The 20259-nt window shown below is 61.6% G+C and overlaps 1 protein-coding gene across 2 annotated transcripts; it reads right to left on the bottom strand.

The window, feature by feature from the left end:
* Positions 1-349: 349 nt before the first annotated feature.
* OS9 (OS9 endoplasmic reticulum lectin) lies at positions 350-18852 on the bottom strand. 2 transcript variants are annotated; one of them, XM_037883949.2, is made up of 15 exons: positions 18642-18852; positions 12334-12510; positions 11583-11646; positions 10643-10719; positions 10153-10251; positions 9681-9882; positions 9045-9194; positions 8401-8495; positions 7795-7837; positions 7088-7176; positions 6456-6689; positions 5639-5831; positions 4782-4949; positions 2702-2814; positions 350-1836 (listed from the first exon to the last, which is right to left on the bottom strand). In XM_037883949.2, the coding sequence occupies exons 1-15, from the start codon at positions 18813-18815 to the stop codon at positions 1699-1701; spliced, it is 2016 nt and encodes a 671-aa protein (XP_037739877.1). In that variant the 5' UTR covers positions 18816-18852; the 3' UTR covers positions 350-1698. The 2 variants fall into 2 exon arrangements, with proteins under 2 accessions (XP_037739877.1, XP_037739876.1); XM_037883948.2 differs by having other exon boundaries at positions 2696-2814; positions 18642-18851.
* Between the last annotated feature and the right edge of the window lie 1407 nt (positions 18853-20259).

Raw genomic sequence — 20259 nt, 5'->3', positions numbered from 1 at the left:
CAGACCAGACCAGGCCAGTTAGGGAGCAAGGGGGCGCCAGCGAGGAACATGAGGTCGGCGTTTTCTGAGCCGGCCTGTGGGAATTTCAGCCATGAAACCGGGCTGCATCCCAGCCAGCCTTAGATGAATGAGCTGCAAGTGGGGGCTTGGGGGCCTCCTGGTGTAACTGACCCCGGTAAGGTCCAAAGGGGCGGGGACCAACCCAGGGTTGCTCGCAAGGGGCCCATACGATGCAGCGGGAAACGCTTGTTTCCAGATGGCGCGAGGCCTGACAGCCCGGCAGGAACACAAGCTGCTCCGGGGGGCAGCTCGCGGCCCCACCGCAGTAAATTAGACACAGGAAGCGGACTAGTCCAGCCTGGTTTATTGATACAAATTGGATCATGGATGGTTTTCCCCCCTTTCCCTGGGGAAGTAGGGTCCCCCCACCCCATCCAAGAGGGGGCAGGGGCTGGGGAGACCTTTACCTCACAAGCGGAGGGAAGTAAAGTGAATTGTCTCGTTAGGAGAGAGGGTGGATGGGCTCAGACGCTGCCAGAGGCAGACAGAGAACCAGAGTGAGGTTTCGTTAACCCTCTGCTCCCCTGGCTCCTGCGCACGGCCACGCTCCCACCCCAGCAGGGAAGAGCTGCCCCAGGCCAGAGAGGGCTCACGTCCCCCCAAACGGCCCGGCCGGGGAGTTCCAGGAAACAACATGGGCTCCTGGCAATGATGGCCCCAGCTGTGCCCTGGGCCCAGCAGGGCAAGGAGAGCATGCTGGTGAACGACTGACGCAAATGAACTGAGCCACCACCCCTGGCCCTGGGGAGGCGGCAGGCCATGCTGCCCAGCTGCATCACAACACCTGCCAGGTTTAGCAGTAGAGTGGGAGGAGCTAACCAGGCCAGGCCCCGCCCCCAGCTCCAGGCCAAAACCTGCCAGCAGCTGCAGGTATTTCTCCATGTGCAGGGCCCTCGAAACGCCAGGGGCTCCAGCTCCGCCCTCCCTTTGCCCAGGCACCGCGGACACGTGGGAGAGACCCCCTGCCCGCCCAGCCCAGCCTGCCCGTGGCACCCAGCAGCCTGCCCCTGCCACCTGGCCTCTCCGCCGGGCACAGCTCCCCCGGGAGTCCAGCTCTATGAAATGTGCAGGCCGCAGAGCCCCTGCAGTTTGGGGGCCCTGCTCCCGAGGGAGTGGCCGGCCGGCAGAGTGCCCACAAGTGGGGACTCACCATTCTTCTCATGGGGCGATGGGGTGGTGAATGGACCCCGCCAGCATGTGCTAGATGGGTCACACGGGTGCAGATGCAGCCCACGCCCACCCTTCCTCGAAGGGATCAAAGAGGATGCTCCCGCCGGCCATTACCATGGAAATCAGTCAGTCCCTCTCCATCCTCCTAGCAGGAGCCATCCCAGACAGAGCCCCCCCGCCGGCCTGTGGGGACAGGAGGGGTCAGTGCCCCCCAGCCCTGAGTGCTGACGGGGGCCAGGCCCCGCTGGGTGTCCTCCGGAGAGGAGCCGTGGTGCCTTGGTTACTAGTCGATAGGGTGACCAGATGTCCCTATTTTAAAGGGACAATCCCAATATTTGGGGCTGTCTTACCCCGCCAACCCCCGTCCCTATTTTTCACCCTTGCTGTCTGGTCCCCTGACCAGTCAAGCCGATGGGACATTCGGGGGGCCGGGGGAGGGGGTGCTGCAGGCAATCGTCCGGCGCCCGCTCAGAAATCCAGCTCCTCCGTGTCGGAGCCGCCGGCCGCCGGCGCCTCCTCCGGCCGCTGCCCCCACACAAAACGGTAGTTGTCCTCCAGCTCCTGCTGCCGCCTCCGCTCCTTGTGAGCTTCTTCCGTGCCCTGGATCTGCAGAGGCAGAGAGCAGGGGCCCATGGAGGCACTGGGTGGAGATCCCCCAGGCCGACCCTCCCACCGCCAGCGGGGAGCTCTGCTCCAGGCCCCCGTCACCTCCCGCCCTCGCCCAGGGGAGGAGGGCGCTGCCCCGTAAGGCTGGGCTCCAGGAAGAGAGCCGCCGATGCTGGCGAGATCACCAGCAGGGAGGGTAAAGCTGGGATCGCTGGCTGCTGGGGGACAGGAGTATCTGGGGTCAGGCTCCCTGATGGCACCAGCTGGAACCTGGAGCAGGGAGACCCCCAGAGTAGATTGGCCAGAGTGTCTGGGGGTCGAGACTTTGGGGGCAGAGGGCACCTGCCTGCTCTGTGTGGTCTAGGTCTACTTGATTCTGCCTCAGTGTGCGGGGCTGGACTAGCTGACCTCTCAAGGTCCCTTCTACCCCTAAGTTTCTATGATTCTGTAATACTGAAAATGTCTCATTTTACTTTCTCGTCATGAAAACATTTGCTCTGTACAACTCTGCTCGGGCCCTAGCTCCCGCTCCCTTCCCCTGATACAGCTGTGCAGCTGGCTCATGCCCTCCTCCCCAGAGGTGGCTGCACCTCTGGGGCATCTAGCTGCTGTGAAGCAAGGAGGCTGTGTAGGTGAACGAACAGCAACGTCAGGACTCCTGGCTTCCATCCCCAGCTCTGCCGCCCACTCACTGGAGGGCCCGAGGAAAAGTCACTTCCCTTCTGTGACTCAGTTTTCCCCATCGGACCTGCCTTGCACGGGGATTAATCCATTAGTGGCTGCAGAACGCTTGGATGCAAGAGGCAAAGGCCCCGCCCACAAGCCGCAAAGGCCCCGCCCCCTGTAGCATTAGACTTGCTTTCACCAGGATATTGAAGAAAATGTCTTTGAGGTTCTTGGTGTCCTCGTCCGACAGCCAGTGGGTATCGTCCTCATCCCCGAAGCCCCCCGTCGTCACGATTTTGATCTCAATTTTACCTGTTGATCAGCGCCGTAAGCGTTAGCCCTGGTCTAGGCTCAAAGTTTGAATCAACAGCTCCAGCGCTCAGGGGTGTGAAGACTTCACACCCCTGAGCACCGCAGCTATGCCAGCCTAGCCCCCAGTGGAGACACGGCGGGGCCGATGGGAGAATGCTTCTGTCCACCCAGCCACTGCCGTGCGAGGAGGGGAAGTTTCTCCAGCGACGGGAAACCCCCTTAGTGGTGCTGCTGGAGCCCCCCGTAGGACAGACGGGCCCTTAGCGGGTCGCCAGCACAGGGAGAGCTGCCGAGGCCTTGGCAAAGGGCAGACCCAGGTGGCACCAGTCGGAAAACTGGTCAGTGCTAACGACACCAATTCAATTAGGGTGCATCATTAACACTGCCCCCCCCCCCCCAACTTGGTAAGGCAACTCCCATCTTTTCATGTGCTGTATATTTATACCTGCTTACTGTATTTTTCACTCCATGCATCTGATGAACTGGGTTTTAGCCCACCAAAGCTAATGCCCAAATACATTTGTTAGTCTCTAAGGTGCCACAAGGACTCCTTGGTTTTTTTCCTGATACAGAGTAACCCGGCTACCGCTCTGAAACCTGTCAGAAGACGGGCTACCGGGCTAGATGGACCTTTGTTCTGACCCAGTCTGGCCGTTCTGACAGTCCCAGAAGACAGTCTCATAAGCAAACTAGGGAAATCGGGTCTAGATGAAATTACTAGAAAGTAAAAAGACTGTACACAAAGCAGTTCTCAATGGTTCACTAACTGAGTGGGCAGAACTAGTGGGGTCCTGTGGGGTCAGTCCCATTCAATATTTTCATGAATGACTTGGCTGGAGAGCATGCTTATAAAATGCGCAGACGTCACCACGCTGGGAGGGGTCGCTCGCACTGGGGAGGGAAGGATTCGAATACAAAACGCTGCCGTCAAATTGAAGGACTGCTCTGAATCCAACAAGCTGAAACTCAGCACGGACAAGTGCAAAGAACTTCACTTGGGAAGTGCGGGCGGGCGGGGGGGGGGGGGGGGGGAATTGAACGCACAGCTACAAAATGGGGATTAAGTGGCTAGGCTGAAAAGGATCTGGGGGTTAGAGTGGATCACAAGCGCAGCTTGAGTCACCAGCGTGACGCAGCTGTAAAAAGGGCTAAAATTCTGCGGTGCATTAACAGACGCATCAGATGCAATGCACCGGGGGGGAAGGCTGTCCGGCTCTACGAGCTGGAGTACTGCATACAGTTCGGGGTGTCACACTTTAGGGGGCACAAATTGGAGAGAGTCGAGCGGAGAGCAACAAAAACGAACAGGTTTAGAAAACCTGACCTGTGAGGACAGGCTAAAAACCGGGCACATTTAGTCTTGAATTAAAAAGAGCCGAGAGAGGACTGGATGACGGCCCCTCGTGTATCTGGGGACTTATCGAGAGGACCCATCGATCCTTCTCCAGTCCACGGAAGGTAGGACAAGAAGCAACAGGTCTGATCTGCATCAAGGGAGATTGAGGTCAGATGTCAAACTCAAAGGGGAGATCGGCTCTGGGACAGGCTCCCAAGGAATCCCATCCTTGGAGGATTTTAAGACCAGGTTGGACAAAGCCCTGGCTGGGATAGTCACGGGTTTATTTGGTCCTGTCTCAGTGCCAGGGGCTGGACTCTAAATGACCTCTTGAGGGCCCTACAATTACCAGCAGAGCCCCTTACACCCCTGGGTTTATTCAGATTCCCCCAGTAACCCCAGTCCCACTGCTCCTGCCCTTCTAGGGGCCCCAGTTCCCTTCTCTTCAGGTCCGGCCCTGCACCAGCTCAGCCCCCTCTGGACGTGGCTCGTGAGACAACAGAAAGCAATCACTAGTGAATGGCTTACGGTAGCCCCTTCCCCTCCACCGGCAGGGCCTGGTCCCTGCCCTCGGGAGCTCTGATCCCCAGCCCCCTGGCACAGCAGTACCCTCCCCTCTGGCCAGCATTACCTTCCGCTTTCAGGCCCTCTCTCTCCAGCAGGTCCTTAACCACATTCTCAATGTGTCGCAGCTGCGGGTTCTCGCTGCCCATCTCTCTCACCTTCAGCTCCTTCTGCAGGGGGCTGCCTGGCTTTATCCTAGTGACCCTGACCTTCACATGCCCGTCCGAGTCGGCCTCTGAGACAGAAGGTTACAGAGAGGGGCTTCAGTGCCCAGGGCTGGCACCAAGGGGGGCAGGCGGCTCTGTGCGCTTCGGGAGCTATGGCCGAAGCGGTCACCGTTCACAGGTGTGTAAGTGCAGAGGCCAGGCTGCTGAGGGCAAATGCTGACAGTTACGGCCCCACTTTGCCAAGCCGCCTGGGGTTCCCACCCTGTTTGGGCATCCCCCTCCGGGATTCCTGCTGGGGTTACGCAGCCCCAAGTGGCGATCAGAAAGCACTTCCCCAGGCCGGTGGTCCCCCTGCCCACGGGCACTGTGTTCCGGTGTGAGAGAAACAGCAATTCTAACCCCTCTGCTCAGCTCCGAGCGTTGTACAGGGTTCAGTCCCACTGCTGCCCCAGCCCGGACACCATCCCCAACTCTCCCGTGGGAGATCTACCAGGGGCAATGTTCTGCTGCACAGGGGGAGTGACCCCAAGCTCAGCTCCAGAGGCTGTGGGGGCGGGGGGGGGGAAGAAGGGAGCTCTGAGCAGCCCTGATGCGAAGAGTTCCCCAGATGGGGCCGGGCCTGGGCCAGATTTCCAGACACTACACCTTTAAGTGCATGCCATCGCACCTCCTTGAAGACGACACAGGCAGAGCAGCCCAGGGGTGGATCTAAGCAGCCCGGGCAATCAAAGAACCACACGCACACCCCGGAGCATACCAGCTGCTTGCTTATCCAAGTGGTTCGCGCTGCTCCTGGCTGAGTCTCCCTCGCCCTCCTCCTCCCCTTTCTCGGGCGCTTTGCCGCCATCCAGCTTGTCCATCAGCTTGTTGAGGGTGGAGGCCAGCGACTTGGAAGCGTGGTTCCGATCAAACTCGCCCTTCAGGCCCTCCGTCTCCAGCTCATCCTCCACCTGGGAGCGGAAGCCGTTACCTCCCACAGGCCAGGTTGGGCCACAGAGCAGCGATCTGACCCCGCCGATGCCAGCCCAAGCCCTCACGGCCTTCCCCCAACAGCGAGGGCACCTTGCCCTCCGTCCTGGGGCCCAGTGGCTAGGGAGTACCATACCGGTGTGGCTCCGTCGCCCCCTAGTGGCTAGAGGCAATACTGCCTCCAAACCTGATCCCTTTGCCCACGCAGTTAAAGCCAGAGGTTTGGGGATCACTCCCCAGTGACCTCACCAATGTCATGGCCACAAGTAACGGTGCCAAAGGAAGAGGCTGGGAGAGGCCACTGGGAGCCTGGCACTGGCAGAAATATCCACATGCCCGTGGGGCATGAACGCTTCCCGATGCCCTTAGGATGGGCGGCCGGCACATGGGTCTCCCTGCACGGCCCCCTGCACTGCGAGGAAGGGGCGCTGCCCATGCCCCAGCAGCCTTCCCGACAGCAGCGAGGGTCTGTGCCCAGCAGTCGGGATCCGGCTGCACCCCAGGGAGGGCAGAGAGGAGACAGGGCTGGCAAGAGGGGACACCCCAGTGCCAGACACGGGATGAGGGGAGGAGTGGGGAGGCAGGGGCCACTCCCTCAGTCTCACCTCGTCAATGATGTTGTCGAACTGCTTCTCCATTTCCATTTTCACCTCCTCCTTCAGCTTGGCCTGCTCCGAGCTGGGCAGCAGGATGTCCTCCAGCTCCTCCTCAAACTTCCCCAGCAGGTCATCGTCCTCCTCGTCGTCGTCTTCCTCTGGGCGCTCGCTCCCAGCTGCCGGAGCCTCCTCAGTCCTCGGGGCTTCCTGGCTCTTCTCCAACTCGCTCGCCTTCTCTTTCCCCTGGGGGGAAACGGGCATCAAGACACTCCCCACCCTCAACGTGTTAGAACGGCCACATGGGGTCGGACCAAAGGTCCCACTAGCCCTGTATCCTGTCTTCCAACAGCGACCAACGCCAGGTGCCCCAAAGGGAATGAACATGAATCTCTCTCAGAGCTGGCCTGTGTAGTCAGGGAGGGTTAGCATCCCAGAGGGGGAAACTGAGGCACAGAGCAAGGCCAGGACCAGCTCACATTAACGGAGGGAGTCAAAGTCAGCGCTAGATCAGGCCTGCCCCCGAGCCAGGTATCCAGTTGTTAACACTCATTACCTAGGGTCAACAGATCACCTGCCCATGAAGGGTGAGTGCCGTGGGCTAAGAGCACCGATGGAGAACACCCCACCAGGCCCCCACGTACCTTCTTGGTGCTTTCCTTCAGCGCCTCGATAAACTGGACTAGATCCCCCGGGCTCCGGATCACTTTGAAGTGGATTTTTTGCTGGAAGTCTGAAAGAGGCCAGAGAAACAGGAACACCTGAGGCTCTGTGCTGGAAAGAGCCAGTCCCCTCCCAGTGCATGCAGACCCTGCCCCTTGCCAAGACAGTTCTGAAGGAGAACCAGGCAGAGCACCCTTGGGATTCCCACGGGGGCACAGATTTTAACCCCCAACGTCCCAGAGCGCCAGGCACTCTGCCAGCGAAGGTTCATCCAATCACTCAGGGAGCTGACGCGCCAGCTCCAGCCTCCTGGCAGAGCAGGAAGAGATGTCCACCTGTGTTTTATCAGGGCCCTAAAACGGACGAGTGGCTTCCTGGCCACTGGTTTGAGCACCACATCCGAGATCAGGATTGCAAAATCACAGTAACGCTCAGTAGATGTTCTTTGGCTTGTTATTGCCAAATTTACACCCCGACACTGGAGCTGTGCCAGGCAGGTTCCCTGGGGTTTATGCTCGGGTTTCACCCCCCCCCCATCTCCTTCTGGGGTCAAAAGCATAAGGGCACGTCTACACTGAGACCACAGGGTGTGATTGTAGCCGACATATCCCCCCCAGGACCCCCCACAACCTCCCCTGTGGAGTTATGGCCCAGAGAGGTTTGCCCCAGGACTCTGTTAGACACTCACCAGCCTGGTGATCATCTGCCGGCTTCACAGCGTACTCGTCCTCCTGCAGCGGGGACGAGACCAGGAGTTTAGAGCGACACGGGGGACTCCAGACGCAGCTCCCCCAGGGACGGGGGGGGTGGGGGGGAATTACTCAGCCATGATTGCATCAGCTACAGCACCGGGGAGCCGCGCTCCTGATTTGCCAACCGCAAAGCCACTGCTGTTTAGCCTTGTCCTACCCAGGCCAGGCAACAGGGCAAACTGCTCCCCAGCAGCGGGGCTCGGCAGCAGCCCCAGCAGAGCCCCCTGGAGTCCCACGGGAGAGAGCCTGGCTGGGGCAGAAGGGAAGACAATCGAGGTGCTGCTCAGCAGCACCACGTGGTGGCAGACCCAGGATCACTACAGGAGTTGGCGGGGGCTCTGCGTCCGCGAAGTGAGGGGGAGCTGCTGTCCGCACCCCACGAAGCGCGGAGCCTTGACGCAGCTGCCACTGACCCCAGGCCCCACCCCAGGATGAGAGCAGCGGGAACGGTGCCCGGCCTGGCTGCGCCAGCTTCCTGGCTCAGACCACAGCGAGCCAGCAAAGCCAGAATGTGCATGGGGGGCACAGGACAGAGCTGTTACCTTGGTGTGGTCCGGCAGGTCGCCTGCCCTGAGTGCGCTACCCCCGAAGTCGGTGTCTTCCCCCGGGCCAGCTCTGGGGGTTTCCCTGGGAGCGGCTGGCACAAACCAAGGAGAAAACGTCACCGCGGAGCCGACCCACGCAGCTAAAGTCCTGGGGAGGCTGCAGAAGTGCTCTGGGCGCCGGGGCAGCCTCAGGCCCTTGCGTGAGCTTCCCACGTTCCCAGTCTCACCAGCCTAGGCAGCCGGGAGCCCTCCATCTCCCTGCAGCCGCCCTCGATGGGAGCAGGATCTCGCCCCGGCCCGCCGAGCTGTTTCGCTCTCCCACAGTGCCCACGGCCCCTCGTCAACACTCAGCGCGGTGGCTCCTGAATGCGGAGGGGAGGGCGCTTGAGCCACGTGGCCCCACCCACGCCCAGCGCGCCCCGGCAGCGCTAACGCTCGGGCACCACCAGATCCTCGCGCGCCCCCACAGGGGTGTGAGGGGACGCCTGTTCCCTTTCGCGGGAGGCCGGCGGGGCCCCCTACCAGGCGCACGGCCCATCGCACCAGGAGATCTCAGCAGAGCGCCCCGAGCCTGGGCAGCGGACAGGGCTGTCCACAGGGATCACGAGCACCCAGAGATCAGTGCGAAGCAGCTCCCATACCGTCCGCTTCCTGCTCCTCGTGGAGGGGGTGGGCTGGCTCCACACCTTCCGGGTGCTGGGTGGCAGGGTTGGGATCGCGCTCGTTCCACAGCCTTGTGTCCAGGGTCTTCAGCTCCTCGGAGAGCTCTTCCACCTTGCGCTTGGTGTCGACTGCATTGGCCAGCGTAGATGGGATTTGAACCACCACAGAGGCCCTGCCCACCCTGGGGAAGGAGGGGGCGGGGCAGCCCGAGAACCCGCCTACCCCAGGGGTGGGGCGGAAAGGGGGAAGCCTGAGGGAAGGAGGAGGGGGGCTAACACCAGGGTGGGGAGGAGGGGGCGGAGCAGCCCGAGAACCCACCCACCCAGGGGTGGGGCGGAAAGGGGGAAGCTTGAGTGGGGGGAGGAGGGGGCCCACCCCGGGGGAAGAGGCGGGGGTGGGGCAGCCCGAGAACCCGCCCACCCCGGGGGAAGAGGCGAGGGTGGGGCAGCCCGAGAACCCGCCCTACAGACAGTTGGGAGCCGCTGGGCTGGGAGGAGCCCTGACATGAGCTGCTGTTGCAGGCCCTGGGAGGGGCTCAGATTTAGACCCGAGTCCCTCAGCCCCCGCCCCCCCAGATACTCACACCCTCAGCCCCCGCCCCCCCAGATACTCACACACTTGGGCTTGGACGTAGTCCACATACTGGGCCGGGCTCAGGGCTGGGTGGCAGCGGATGGCCTGGGGGGTGGCCGTGGAGGGCGGTCGCAGGAAGGGGTGGTGGCAGATGCGGGTGGTGTGAATGGTCAGGACATAGGAACAGGACTGCGGCTCGTCCACCCGGGCGATGTAATCCCCAGAGCCCTCTTCGCACAGGAACTGCCGCCGGAGGGGAACAGAGTTAAGGTGATCTGGGGCTCACGGAGAGTCCCGCGGGGCCTGTCAGTCACCCTGCCATGCCCGAGGGGCTCGTCCGCCTCCGCCCCTTCCCCACCCGCCCACGGAAGCCGCCCCTAGTCACTGCTGGTGTTTTAAACAGCGGAGAACCCAGGCCACAGAGAGAGGCTGCCCTGCCCCCCTCTGTCTTCAGGGAGTCTCCCCGGCTCACCCCAACTCCAGAGAATTGACACCCCCCCACACGCCACTTACCCTGACTTCAGCTTCCCTGGGCTGCCCGCTCAGGTCACACTTGGAACCATTGCCGTACATCTGGCTGTGGTAGCGTTTGAGCCTGTGCTGTTTCGAAGCCTAGGAAGGTGAATTTTGGACGAGAGCATTAAAGCTCCCAACTTCACGGTCCACACGGAGCTGGACTGGGGGCTGTCTCCGGGGATCTCAAAGCACCCCACACACCAAGCCGCTCAGCATCCTGGGAGATAGTTGTCCCATTTTACAGACAGGGAAACCGAGGCAGCTAAAGTTACTTCCTGGGTCACATAGCGAGTCAGTCTCCTGCTCTGCCCAACAGGGCCCACTGCCAGGAGGGTAGAGCTTGCAGGGACTTATGGCAGAATTGCATGCCCTGTTTGCTAAGCCAGCACTAGACAAACCCCCAGCCAAGCCCACCTCCCTTCTCCCAAACCTAGAGCACCAGGGGGGTCACACTTCAGCACGGCACAGGAGTCCAAGAAGCACCAACCTTTGCCGTCTCGTTGTCCCAGTCAAACGCCGACTGATAATACCCGAGGTAGAGGATGTCTCCTTTAATTTCAGACTCTGGGAAACAAACAGCGACACAGAGCGACCCACGTGAGAGCGCGCTAAACCCCTGGGGGGCCCCGGCGGGAGACACCCCCCCTCCGGAAGGGTGGCCAGTGGCTCCAGCACTCGCCTGGGACTCGGGACGCTGCTCTGCCACAGACTTCCTGCGGGACCGTGGGGACAACAGCATTGCCTGCCTCAGTGTGAGGACAAACCCACCGGAGACATGGTATCAGGAGTCCTGTTAATTCCTCGCCCTGACACGGTATCCTGGCCCAGATCAGGATCAGGGGAAGGGCTGGATGCTGGCCCAGTCTTTGGGGGTAAAACCCCTTTTGCTAAGGGCACCTCACCGAGATCAAACACTGAGCGTCCTCTGCCCACGCTGCACCCGAGCGCCCCGCACAGAGATGCTCGGCAGCTGCCCTGGGTGTGTCACTTTCCACCCAGAGGAGACCTAAGGGGGCCACCCCTTGTGCAGCTGGCAGAGGGCTCGGAGGTGCAGTGAGCCCACAACTGTGACAGGGAGCCCCAGAGGGGGATTGGATACCGGATGCCATGGGGGTGGGAGGGGATCTAGTGAAAGTGATCACAGCAGAGAAGCCACGGCCCCTGTGCCCTTTATCTCCTGCCATCTACCCAGGCACAGCTGAGGCGGGCACACCAGGTTCTTTCATATCCCGAGCGTTGAAATTGGGCAGCTTTCCCATCTCCCAGCCAAACTCACTGAGCGAGGCCACTGGCCAGGCACCCTCAGAGATGAGAGGCTGGACACGTTCTCGGGTGAGGGTGCCTGTATAAATCCACCTGCCACCCACACACACCCCTCCCGCTGGGGCCCAGCAAACGGCCAGGGGACGTGGCAAGGGGAGGGTTACCTTCGATGTGGTATTGCTGGATGTGTTTCCCATAGCAGAATTCATACGTCCACCAGTCCTTGGTCTGGGAACAAGGCAGCGGGAACAGGGTTAAGTTCAACGAAGCCCCCGCATCCCAAAACCTACACACGCACCCCAAAACCTGCCATCGGCCACGTCCCCAGCCAAGATCCCGTGGAGCCCAGAGATCACCCCAGCACTGGTTGGAGCAAACCCGTCCTCCAGTCCAGGCCTCGTTGCAGGCCGCGCCCACGCGGGACAGCAAAGACAGCGGTGGCTCTGTCCGGCGAGCATTTAAAGCTACAGCCCGGAGATGCAAACCCTTGGGCCTTTCCTTGCTCCGCCCGGGATCTCCCGACTGTTTGCATTCTGAGGGAAGCTCTCACACCAACAGCCAGGCCCCCGGGGAGAGCTGACGCTGGCTGTTGCTGGGCCAGTCGTGGGGGGGACACCCTGCATGTTACCGGCTTGCTGGGATCAGGTGCTCTGGACTGACAGCTCAGCGGGGAGACAGCTGTGGCATCCCCACGGAGGAACCCCTGAACATCAGCCCCCTCAGGACAGGGGGCCAAGAAGATGGACGCAATTCCCTCAGCCTAATTAACAGCCACCATTTCTGAGAACTGCAATGGAGTGGGGCTGGGAAAGGGTGGCCAGCAAGCCATAGACCCGGCTGTGGGCACCACAACCCCTCGGCCCCCTGCATTCCTCAGTTCTGCTCCCGGCCCCCAGCGCGCGGTGGCAGGCTCACCTTTACAAGGCAGGGAGCAGCCTCCATCGGCCTCAGCAGATCCGAGATCCCCAGCCCGTGGTAACTCTGCGGCGGCTCCTCGGCGTCCTGGTGGATCCTCACGGCGGCGGAGGGCAGGCGGCACTCGTACGTCTGCTTGTACTTGGACGAGACAATCACCACGTCCTCTGACTTGCTCTAGGAAAGCGCAGGCGGCGAAATCAGCGCAGGAGAACAGGGCCCACGCGAACGGCGGCTCTCCATGCAGGTGCTGCTGGCCAGGACACCGAGTGCGACAGCCCAGAACGGGATGCCGGCAGCGGGCGATCCAGGGCTGCGAGTCTTAGCGGAGGTCCCATGGAGCAAAAAGGTGCCACCCTGGTAGCTAGATGCTCTGCCCTTCTCTTGTTCCTGACATACCAGGATTTCATTAACCCTCGGGCAGCGTGAGGAGCACGCCCCCCATTTTGCAGGCGGGGGAATTAAGGCGCAAAGGGGTGACATAACAAAGGTGTCCAGGTCAGTGGCAGGACTGGGAATAGAACCCAAGTCTGCTGCTCGCCCCTCGGCCAATCTGAAAGGAAAGACTCTTCGGAACCCAAAATCCTCCCAGAACCCAGCCTGAAAGCTGGCTCTTCTCCACCATTCACCGCGGCGGCTCTGGCTGCAGGAGAAAGTGGCTCTGCTTAGCTGCAGCTGTCCCCCCTGAACCCATTTAAACGGGTGCAATCCCCAGTCAGGAGGCTGCAACCCATTCCTAACGGCCTCAAGCTAAACTGGAACAAGCAGCCCTGAAATCTAAAGCAGAGCGGCCATGAGGGAGTTGGTACCAATTTCACTACCCTGCTTTGACAACGCAGCTTTTGTTAAGCCAGTGCTGAGAATGTCAATTCTGAGAGTCAGTGTTGCCTAATGGGTAGAGCACTGAATTTGGACTCAAAAGACCCAGGTTCTAGTCCAAGCTCTGCCAGCGACCTGCTGGGTGACCTTGGGCATGTCACTTCCCCACTCTGTGCCTCAGTTTCCCCATCTGCGAAACCGGGTTAGCAACACTGACCTTTATAAGCCATTTTGAGGTCGGCCACTGAACGGTGCTAGGTAAGAAGTAGGTATTATTTCCGACAGGACCCTCTTCACGTGGCATACGTACAGACCCATCACAATGGGGCCCAGCTTACTTTGAAACCCAGCCCCATTCCAGTTCAGCCAACCTCTGCTCGTCAGTGCCAGGGGAAGCATGGGACCACCGGCGCCAGTGCGCCCATTCAGAAAATGCCCCGCTTCTAGCGATGGCTCTCACCTGGCTATCCCCGCAGGACACACCAGGTCTGACTGATGCTGCGGGTTTTAGGCTGTGGCGGATCTCACGGGTGGATTTGTAACTTGCCCACACCCCCCTGCAAAGGGGCTGTCCCTCTCTGCGCTGTCCTTGATCAGAGCAGGAAGGAGTCCAGTGGGCACGAGAGGGGGAGGACAAACAGCGGAGGTTAAAGTGCAAACGTGCAATGAGTGGCGTTGGCAAAAGCATCATGCCCCAGGAGCGGCTGACGCCAGGAGGTTCATTTAGCGCCTGTTTCAAGTTTCCTTGGCAGCTTTGCCATGTAAATGCAGCTCCCCCCACCTCCCCTGTAGGGAGCTCCTGGGCACAGGGGGTGGGGAGTCAAGGCCCAGCCTGGGAGATCCTTAAATACAAAGAGAGGCGTCTCCGTTAGCCTCAGGCTTGGCCGTCTCAGAAGCAGGGGTTTTCTTGAGACTCTGGGGCAGTTTTAGCGGGGGAGGCTTTTTGGGTTGTTCTGACTTTGCCTTCTTCCCTGCGTCAGCTGCCTATTTGAACCCTTCCCGACCCAGAGCTGCTGCTCTTTGGGGCCACTGGCAGCAGAGCTGGCCAGGAAACAAGGCCTTCGAAATGAAAGAGGGGTTTTTTGAGAAGCGGGCATCAGGGGAGCAGCTCCACAAAGTCCTGGCTTCACGCAGTCCCATGCCCAAGGAGCAGGCTACCTCCATGAGGGTAAAAGGTAATGAACCCAAACGGGCTGCGTGGCACCTAGAGGAAACCGACTCCCCTTGGGTATCAGCCAGAGGGCACTGGGGGTCATTTGAGAGCAACAGTCCCTCTAACACCAAAGGTCCTGACCTCAGGACACCCCCACAAGCCTTGCTAAGGCCCCCTTTGCTGAGGGGTCAGCTCCCAAAGTAAGGGATCTGGACCCGGAAACCCTCCTCCCACCTTGTTGGGCTGGCTAACTCGGGCAGCCGCCGGCAGGATTCTGAAGTGCTTCAAAACTCCCCCCCCCACCGAGTTGCAGCCCCCTCTGGGGCAGGGATCAGCAGAGCACAGCACCCTGCACACAGGTGCGGAAGCTCGGCGGAGGACTTCACTGCCGACCCCTCAGCCAATGCATCCGTCCGCATGGCGGTGCACTAGGACCCTAGACACCAGGCAGCCCAAAGATCCGCTTCTGCTTTTAATAAAGAGAAGTTTTGGTTTCCATGCAACGGCGGAAGCGGAGAGACAGCTCAGCCTCAGAGAGAGAGACCCAAATCTAGCCATGGGAAGGGCTTGAGGTAAACAAGAGTAATGAGGAAGCGCTACGACTCCACAGTCAGGCTGTCGCGGCGTCCCCCGGCGATGCTCTGGAACTGCTCCCCATGAAGCCAGTCAGGACTCTGGGGAAGTCTCCTTTCTGTGAGCAGCCTGTCTTCAGGACACACAGCTCACCCGGCTCCACCTTCCTGGGTCTGACCTCGGAGCATTCAGCATCCTCTGCCCCTCCCTGCGCTTCCCACAGCGCGTCCGCCCAGCCGGGGTCCTGGGGGGGCCAGAGGGTCCTGCCCCCCAACTCTGCAGTCAGACGGGACTCTCAGCGAGCCAGTAAAACAGAGGTTTATTAGACGACAGGAACATGGTCTAACACAGAGCTTGCAGGTGCAGAGAACAAGACCCCTCAGCTGGGTCCATTCTGGGGGGCAGTGAGCCAGACAACCCCGTCTGCCCTTCACTCCATGTCCCCAGCCAGCCCCAAACTGAAAACTCCCTCCAGCCCCTCCTCCTCTGGGCTTTGTCCCTTTCCCGGGCCAGGAGGTCACCGGATTCCTTTGTTCTCCAACCCTTTAGCTCTCACCTTGCAGGGGGGAAGGGCCCAGGCCATCAGTTGCCAGGAAACAGGGTGTTGGCCATTCTCTGTGTCCAGACCCCTGCACACACCTGCCCTCCAGGGCTCTGCAACGATCATACACCCTTACCCCACCCCCTAGATACTTAAGAACTGCCTAGGGGAAACTGAGGCACGCCCACACTATTCAGAGGAAACATTAAGAACAGTCCTGCTTCATCACACAGGCATCTAGCAATAGACAGCCTGCCATGGAATTACCAACCCACATCAGCCATCACACGCACACACCCTCCCCCCCGACACCTTTCCCCAGCCTTTGTCTGATTTCTGCTCCTGTTTTTCAGGGCAGGAGCTGCACCACCTCCATATGCGTTCACCTCTGGCGAGCACCGCTCCAATCTAAATAAATCTTCAGGCACCAAAACGCGTGGGCTTTATTATAAATAGCCCGGTAGCATCTACAGACCTCAGCCAAGATGGCAGCCCCGTTGTGCAACACAGGGCAAGCCACAGTCTCTACTCTGTGAAGATAAAGGGCAAGAGAACCGGAGTACTGGGGAACAAAGCACAAAGCAATTTTCAGGCCCTGCCCTACAAACAGATTTTATTCTGGCATAACTACTTTGGTTACGGGCAGCGATTTCTTCTTTACCAAAACAGTTTGACCCATATGACGCCTACAGCAGATGCAGTCATACTGGCACAGCTTATGCCCTTAAATTGCGTCCACACTGGGGAGGACGGGGTGCAACACGTTACCAATACCTGTATCATTTGAACGGTTCACTACCCAACTCGTGAGTTTAGATAAGGCCTACGCGACTTGCCCGAAGTCATAGGACTCGTCTTCGAGTTTCTGCCAAAGCAAAGCAGCCACGTGCAGACGAGCTGACTCTAGTATTTACAAAGCATGAAGTGCCCAAAATAAAGTGCAGGGTGACCCATTAGATTCCTTTCCAGCTCTTTAGTAGCTGACAGGAAGCTTTCAGGATGCAAACACAAGCCAAAAACAGACACTTTTATCCCAAGTCTCCCTCTGGGCCAGCGCTGTGCATGAAGAATCAGGTGGCCTTTTGCTGTCAGAAAGCGACAGCGGTTTTAGGGTATTTCCATCTGTCTTTGCCCTTCTCCCCAACCCTTCCGGAGTCATCGCTGATCCCGAGAGGAAGGGAGCCAGAAAGCAGAGCCAGGTGCATGCGGCCGCACCAGAATTAGCCATTTCAAAGCACAGGGGAGATCGATAGCGTTAAACCACAGCTCGTAAGTCTGCCGGTCCCGCCCACGCGCCCCTTTGTCACATGCAAACGGGAGGCACCAGATGGTGGAAGTCCCAAGTGCAGCCCTTCGACCTCTGCCAGAGAAGTAAACACAGGCGCCAGGGGCAGTGTCCTGCCAGTGTGGAGAGCGTCCAGGATGCTGCGGAGTCTGCACAGGGCAAGGGCGAAGGGATGCCACAGCCTGCGCCATGATGGGGTCGATAGTTGGGAACCGAATAAAGGGGCCTTGTTTTCTAGGCGCACCAGGTCTGATGTGGCCCCAGGATGGCGGGGGGGGGGGGGATAGCTGATGGGGAGTTCTGCATGGGCCTGGCCCCTTCACATCGCTTGCTAACCAGGCCCTCACCCAACCCACCTCCCCTAACACCCCTGCTCCCCCAACTCAGCCCCATCACCTCCCACTCCCCTGGGACATCTCTGCCCTTGGCCCCTGCTCTCCAGTCCTCTTTTCTTCCTGCCTGCCCCCCTCCTCTTGCCCATTTATGCCCCTGACCTGCCTTCAACTCCTCAACCCCCCTTCACCCACCTACCCCACCCCAGCCCCCCTCAAACCCCACTCTTACCCCTACCTAACACTCCCAGCATTCCCCCCACTCAGTGCCAACTCCTATGCCAGGTCTCCCCCCTCTGCTCTCCCTCAACCCCAACAGCTATTCCCTGACCCAACCCCCACATAAACGCTGGTCCTGGCCCCCCACTCCTTCGGTCCACTTTGGCCCCCACACATTCCCCAGCTAACTTGCACCCTGGCCCAGCCTCCCCACCCATGCCTGTTCAGCCCCCCTCGGCCCCCACACACCCAACCTCACTAGTCCCCCGACCACCTATCCAGTGGGGCCCCATCACCCCCAGCCTGACCCAGCCCAGACGCTCTGACCCCCCACTCCGGAACCCCTGGCCCATAGGTGCTGGATCTCCGGGGGCTGCCGCACCCCTTGGCTTGAAGTGGATTCCACCATGCCCAGGGGTTACAGTTTGGTTCAATGACTCTCAGCGCCCGCCCCCTGTACAAACTGTCCCGGCGCCCCTGCCCTGGCCCCTCTGCCCTCCTCCACCTACACGTACCTACCCGCCCCCCACTTCTCCCATCCGACCCCCCGCCAGCACCTGCCGCCCCCCCCCGCAGCTGACGCTCCCCCCGGACGCACCTGTCCCCCCCATCCGCCCCCTCGTCCACCCCCCCGCCTGGCACCCCCACGCAGCTGCCACCCCCCCGTCCACCCCCCCTGCACGCACCTGCCCGCCCCCCCCACAGCTGACGCTCCCCCAGTCCGCCTGCCCCGCACGCACCTGCCCCCCCCCCGTCCGCCTCCCCCCCGCACGCCCCGGGCCGCCCCCCCCCCCCGCACGCACCTGCCCCGCCCGGGCCGCCCCCCCCCCCCGGGCCGCCCCCCCCCCCGCACGCACCTGCCTCCCCCCCCGGGCCGCCCGCACCTGCCCCGCCCGGGCCGCCCCCCCCCCCGGGCCGCCCCCCCCCCCCCCGCACGCACCTGCCTCCCCCCCCGGGCCGCCCACACCTGCCCCGCCCGGGCCGCCCCCCCCCCCCCCGCACGCACCTGCCTCCCCCCCCGGGCCGCCCGCACCTGCCCCGCCCGGGCCGCCCGCACCTGCCTCCCCCCGGGCCGCCCGCACCTGCCTCCCCCCGGGCCGCCCGCACCTGCCTCCCCCCGGGCCGCCCGCACCTGCCTCCCCCCGGGCCGCCCCCCCGCACACACCTGCCCCCCCCCGGGCCGCCTCCCCCCCGCACGCCCCGGGCCGCCCCCCCCCCCCGCACGCACCTGCCTCCCCCCCCGGGCCGCCCGCACCTGCCCCGCCCGGGCCGCCCCCCCCCCCCGCACGCACCTGCCTCCCCCCGGGCCGCCCGCACCTGCCTCGCCCGGGCCGCCCCCCCCCCGCACGCACCTGCCCCCCCCCCGGGCCGCCCCCCCGCACGCACCTGCCCGGCCAGCACGGGCTCCGCGGCGATCTCGATCCCGTACTTCAGCTCGTTGAGCTCCTGCAGGTTCAGGCTCCCCGAGGCCCCGGGCAGCGGCCGCCCCGGCCCCAGCAGCGCCAGCACCAGGAGCAGCCCCGGCTCCGGGAGCCCCCGGCCCAGCCGCGCCTCCGCCATCTTCCCCGAGCCGCCTGCCCTCGCCGCTGCTTCCGCCCTGCTCCGCGCCGCCGCGCTCGGGCCCGTCCGCGCGGCCGCAGCGAGCGCTGCCAGTGGGCCGCGCCTGTGCCAATCAGCGGTGCGGGCTTTTCATTGGCGAATCCCCTGGGATGGCCCATAAGCAGCGAAGCCGGAGTGGGGCTGGGACGGGGCTGGCATCTGGCGAGGGCGGATTGGGCCGAGTCAGCGCTCTCAGGAGCCAATCATGAAGGCGAGGGCCGCCTCGGCTGATGACGTTCATCGGGGCTCTTAAAGGGCAAGAGCAGCCCCGAGAGAACAACAGCCCTGGGGGGGAGGGAAGATACATTGTATCTCACTAACTGGGGGGGAGCCAAGCTGATTGGTTAAACTGGGGTCACATGATCAAAAGGGCCTCCCTGGGGCCTGGGCCAGGTGGCAGGCGCTGGGGTGGGGCCCGGGCCAGGTGAGGTGTCAGTGGGGAGCCCAAGCTGCAGAGAATCCCCCCGGGGGCGGGGGGCTGAGCCACGCGATGGGTGTTTGTGGGGCCCAGGCTCAGGGGGTGGGTGATGGGGCAAGCCCTGGGGAGGGGCGTAAGGCAACATGGCGGGCAAGGGGTGGCGCCCATGCTGGGGGGCAGGGGAAGGGGGCAGCCCAGCTGCCATGATGGGGCAAGGTGTGACCCATGTGGCACTTCTGAGGCCTGGACGTGTGCTGGGAGCCCCCTGCGGACCCTCCTGACGAGGGGGTGTGGCACCCTCACCGGCGCCGGGGGGCTGTCTACACTGCAGCCACGCGTAGACACTTCTTAGCTCTGTTGGTGCAGCTCATCCGCCTCTCCCAGAGACGGGAGCTAGGTCAACTGAGGAATTCTTCCCTTGATCGAGCTGCACCTACCCTGGGGGTTAGGTCAACCTAACGACCGCGCTCAGGACTTGCAGTGTTTCCACAGCCCTGAGCAACATAGCGAGGTTGAGCTAATTTTTAAGTGTAGACCAGCCCTGAGGCTGCCGTTGGTTCCTTGGCTTCCCAGTTCCTCGGCCGTGGCCAATTTCATTTTAAAATGCATCCGTGTAAGACAGAATTTTTAGAAATTTCCTCCCGTGAGTGTGCTTGGATGTGATCAAAATTGCAGTGACTAATTCGTTGAGTGAATCAATAAGGAGCTGAGTTTTGACTGACCGTGCGTGACAAAATAAGCATCGTGTCACCCAAGTGACCCATCCCCGCAACTGTTGGACGGTTCGGAAGGAGCTGGGACATGCCACCCTGCACCCGGAGCTTCGTTCTTCAGCAATATGCTGCCCCCTATTCTGCCCCCTCCCCACACTCCTATTGCACGTAGGGCTTGAAGAAGGAGCTGGGTTTTAGCTGGCTGCATGTGACAAAATGTGTCTCGGGTCGCCCCGAGTGACTTGGCCCTGCGATCTCTATACTCGTCTGATGT

The sequence above is a fragment of the Chelonia mydas genome, chromosome 20 (assembly GCF_015237465.2).
Source record: "Chelonia mydas isolate rCheMyd1 chromosome 20, rCheMyd1.pri.v2, whole genome shotgun sequence".
In the NCBI taxonomy this organism is placed as follows: Eukaryota; Metazoa; Chordata; order Testudines; family Cheloniidae; genus Chelonia; species Chelonia mydas.
This window is presented reverse-complemented; position numbering and strand designations above follow the sequence as displayed.

What these genes read in the sequence shown, in the direction of transcription:
- OS9 (XM_037883948.2), bottom strand. Translation starts at nt 18,815, where the DNA reads ATGGCGGAGGCGCGGCTGGGCCGGGGGCTCCCGGAGCCGGGGCTGCTC. An exon ending in GGGACAACGAGACGGCAAAG is followed by an intron (nt 10,252 to 10,642) that starts GTTGGTGCTTCT and finishes TCACCTTCCTAG; the next exon opens with GCTTCGAAACAGCACAGGCT. An exon ending in CTTGGATAAGCAAGCAGCTG is followed by an intron (nt 4,950 to 5,638) that starts GTATGCTCCGGG and finishes CTTCTGTCTCAG; the next exon opens with AGGCCGACTCGGACGGGCAT.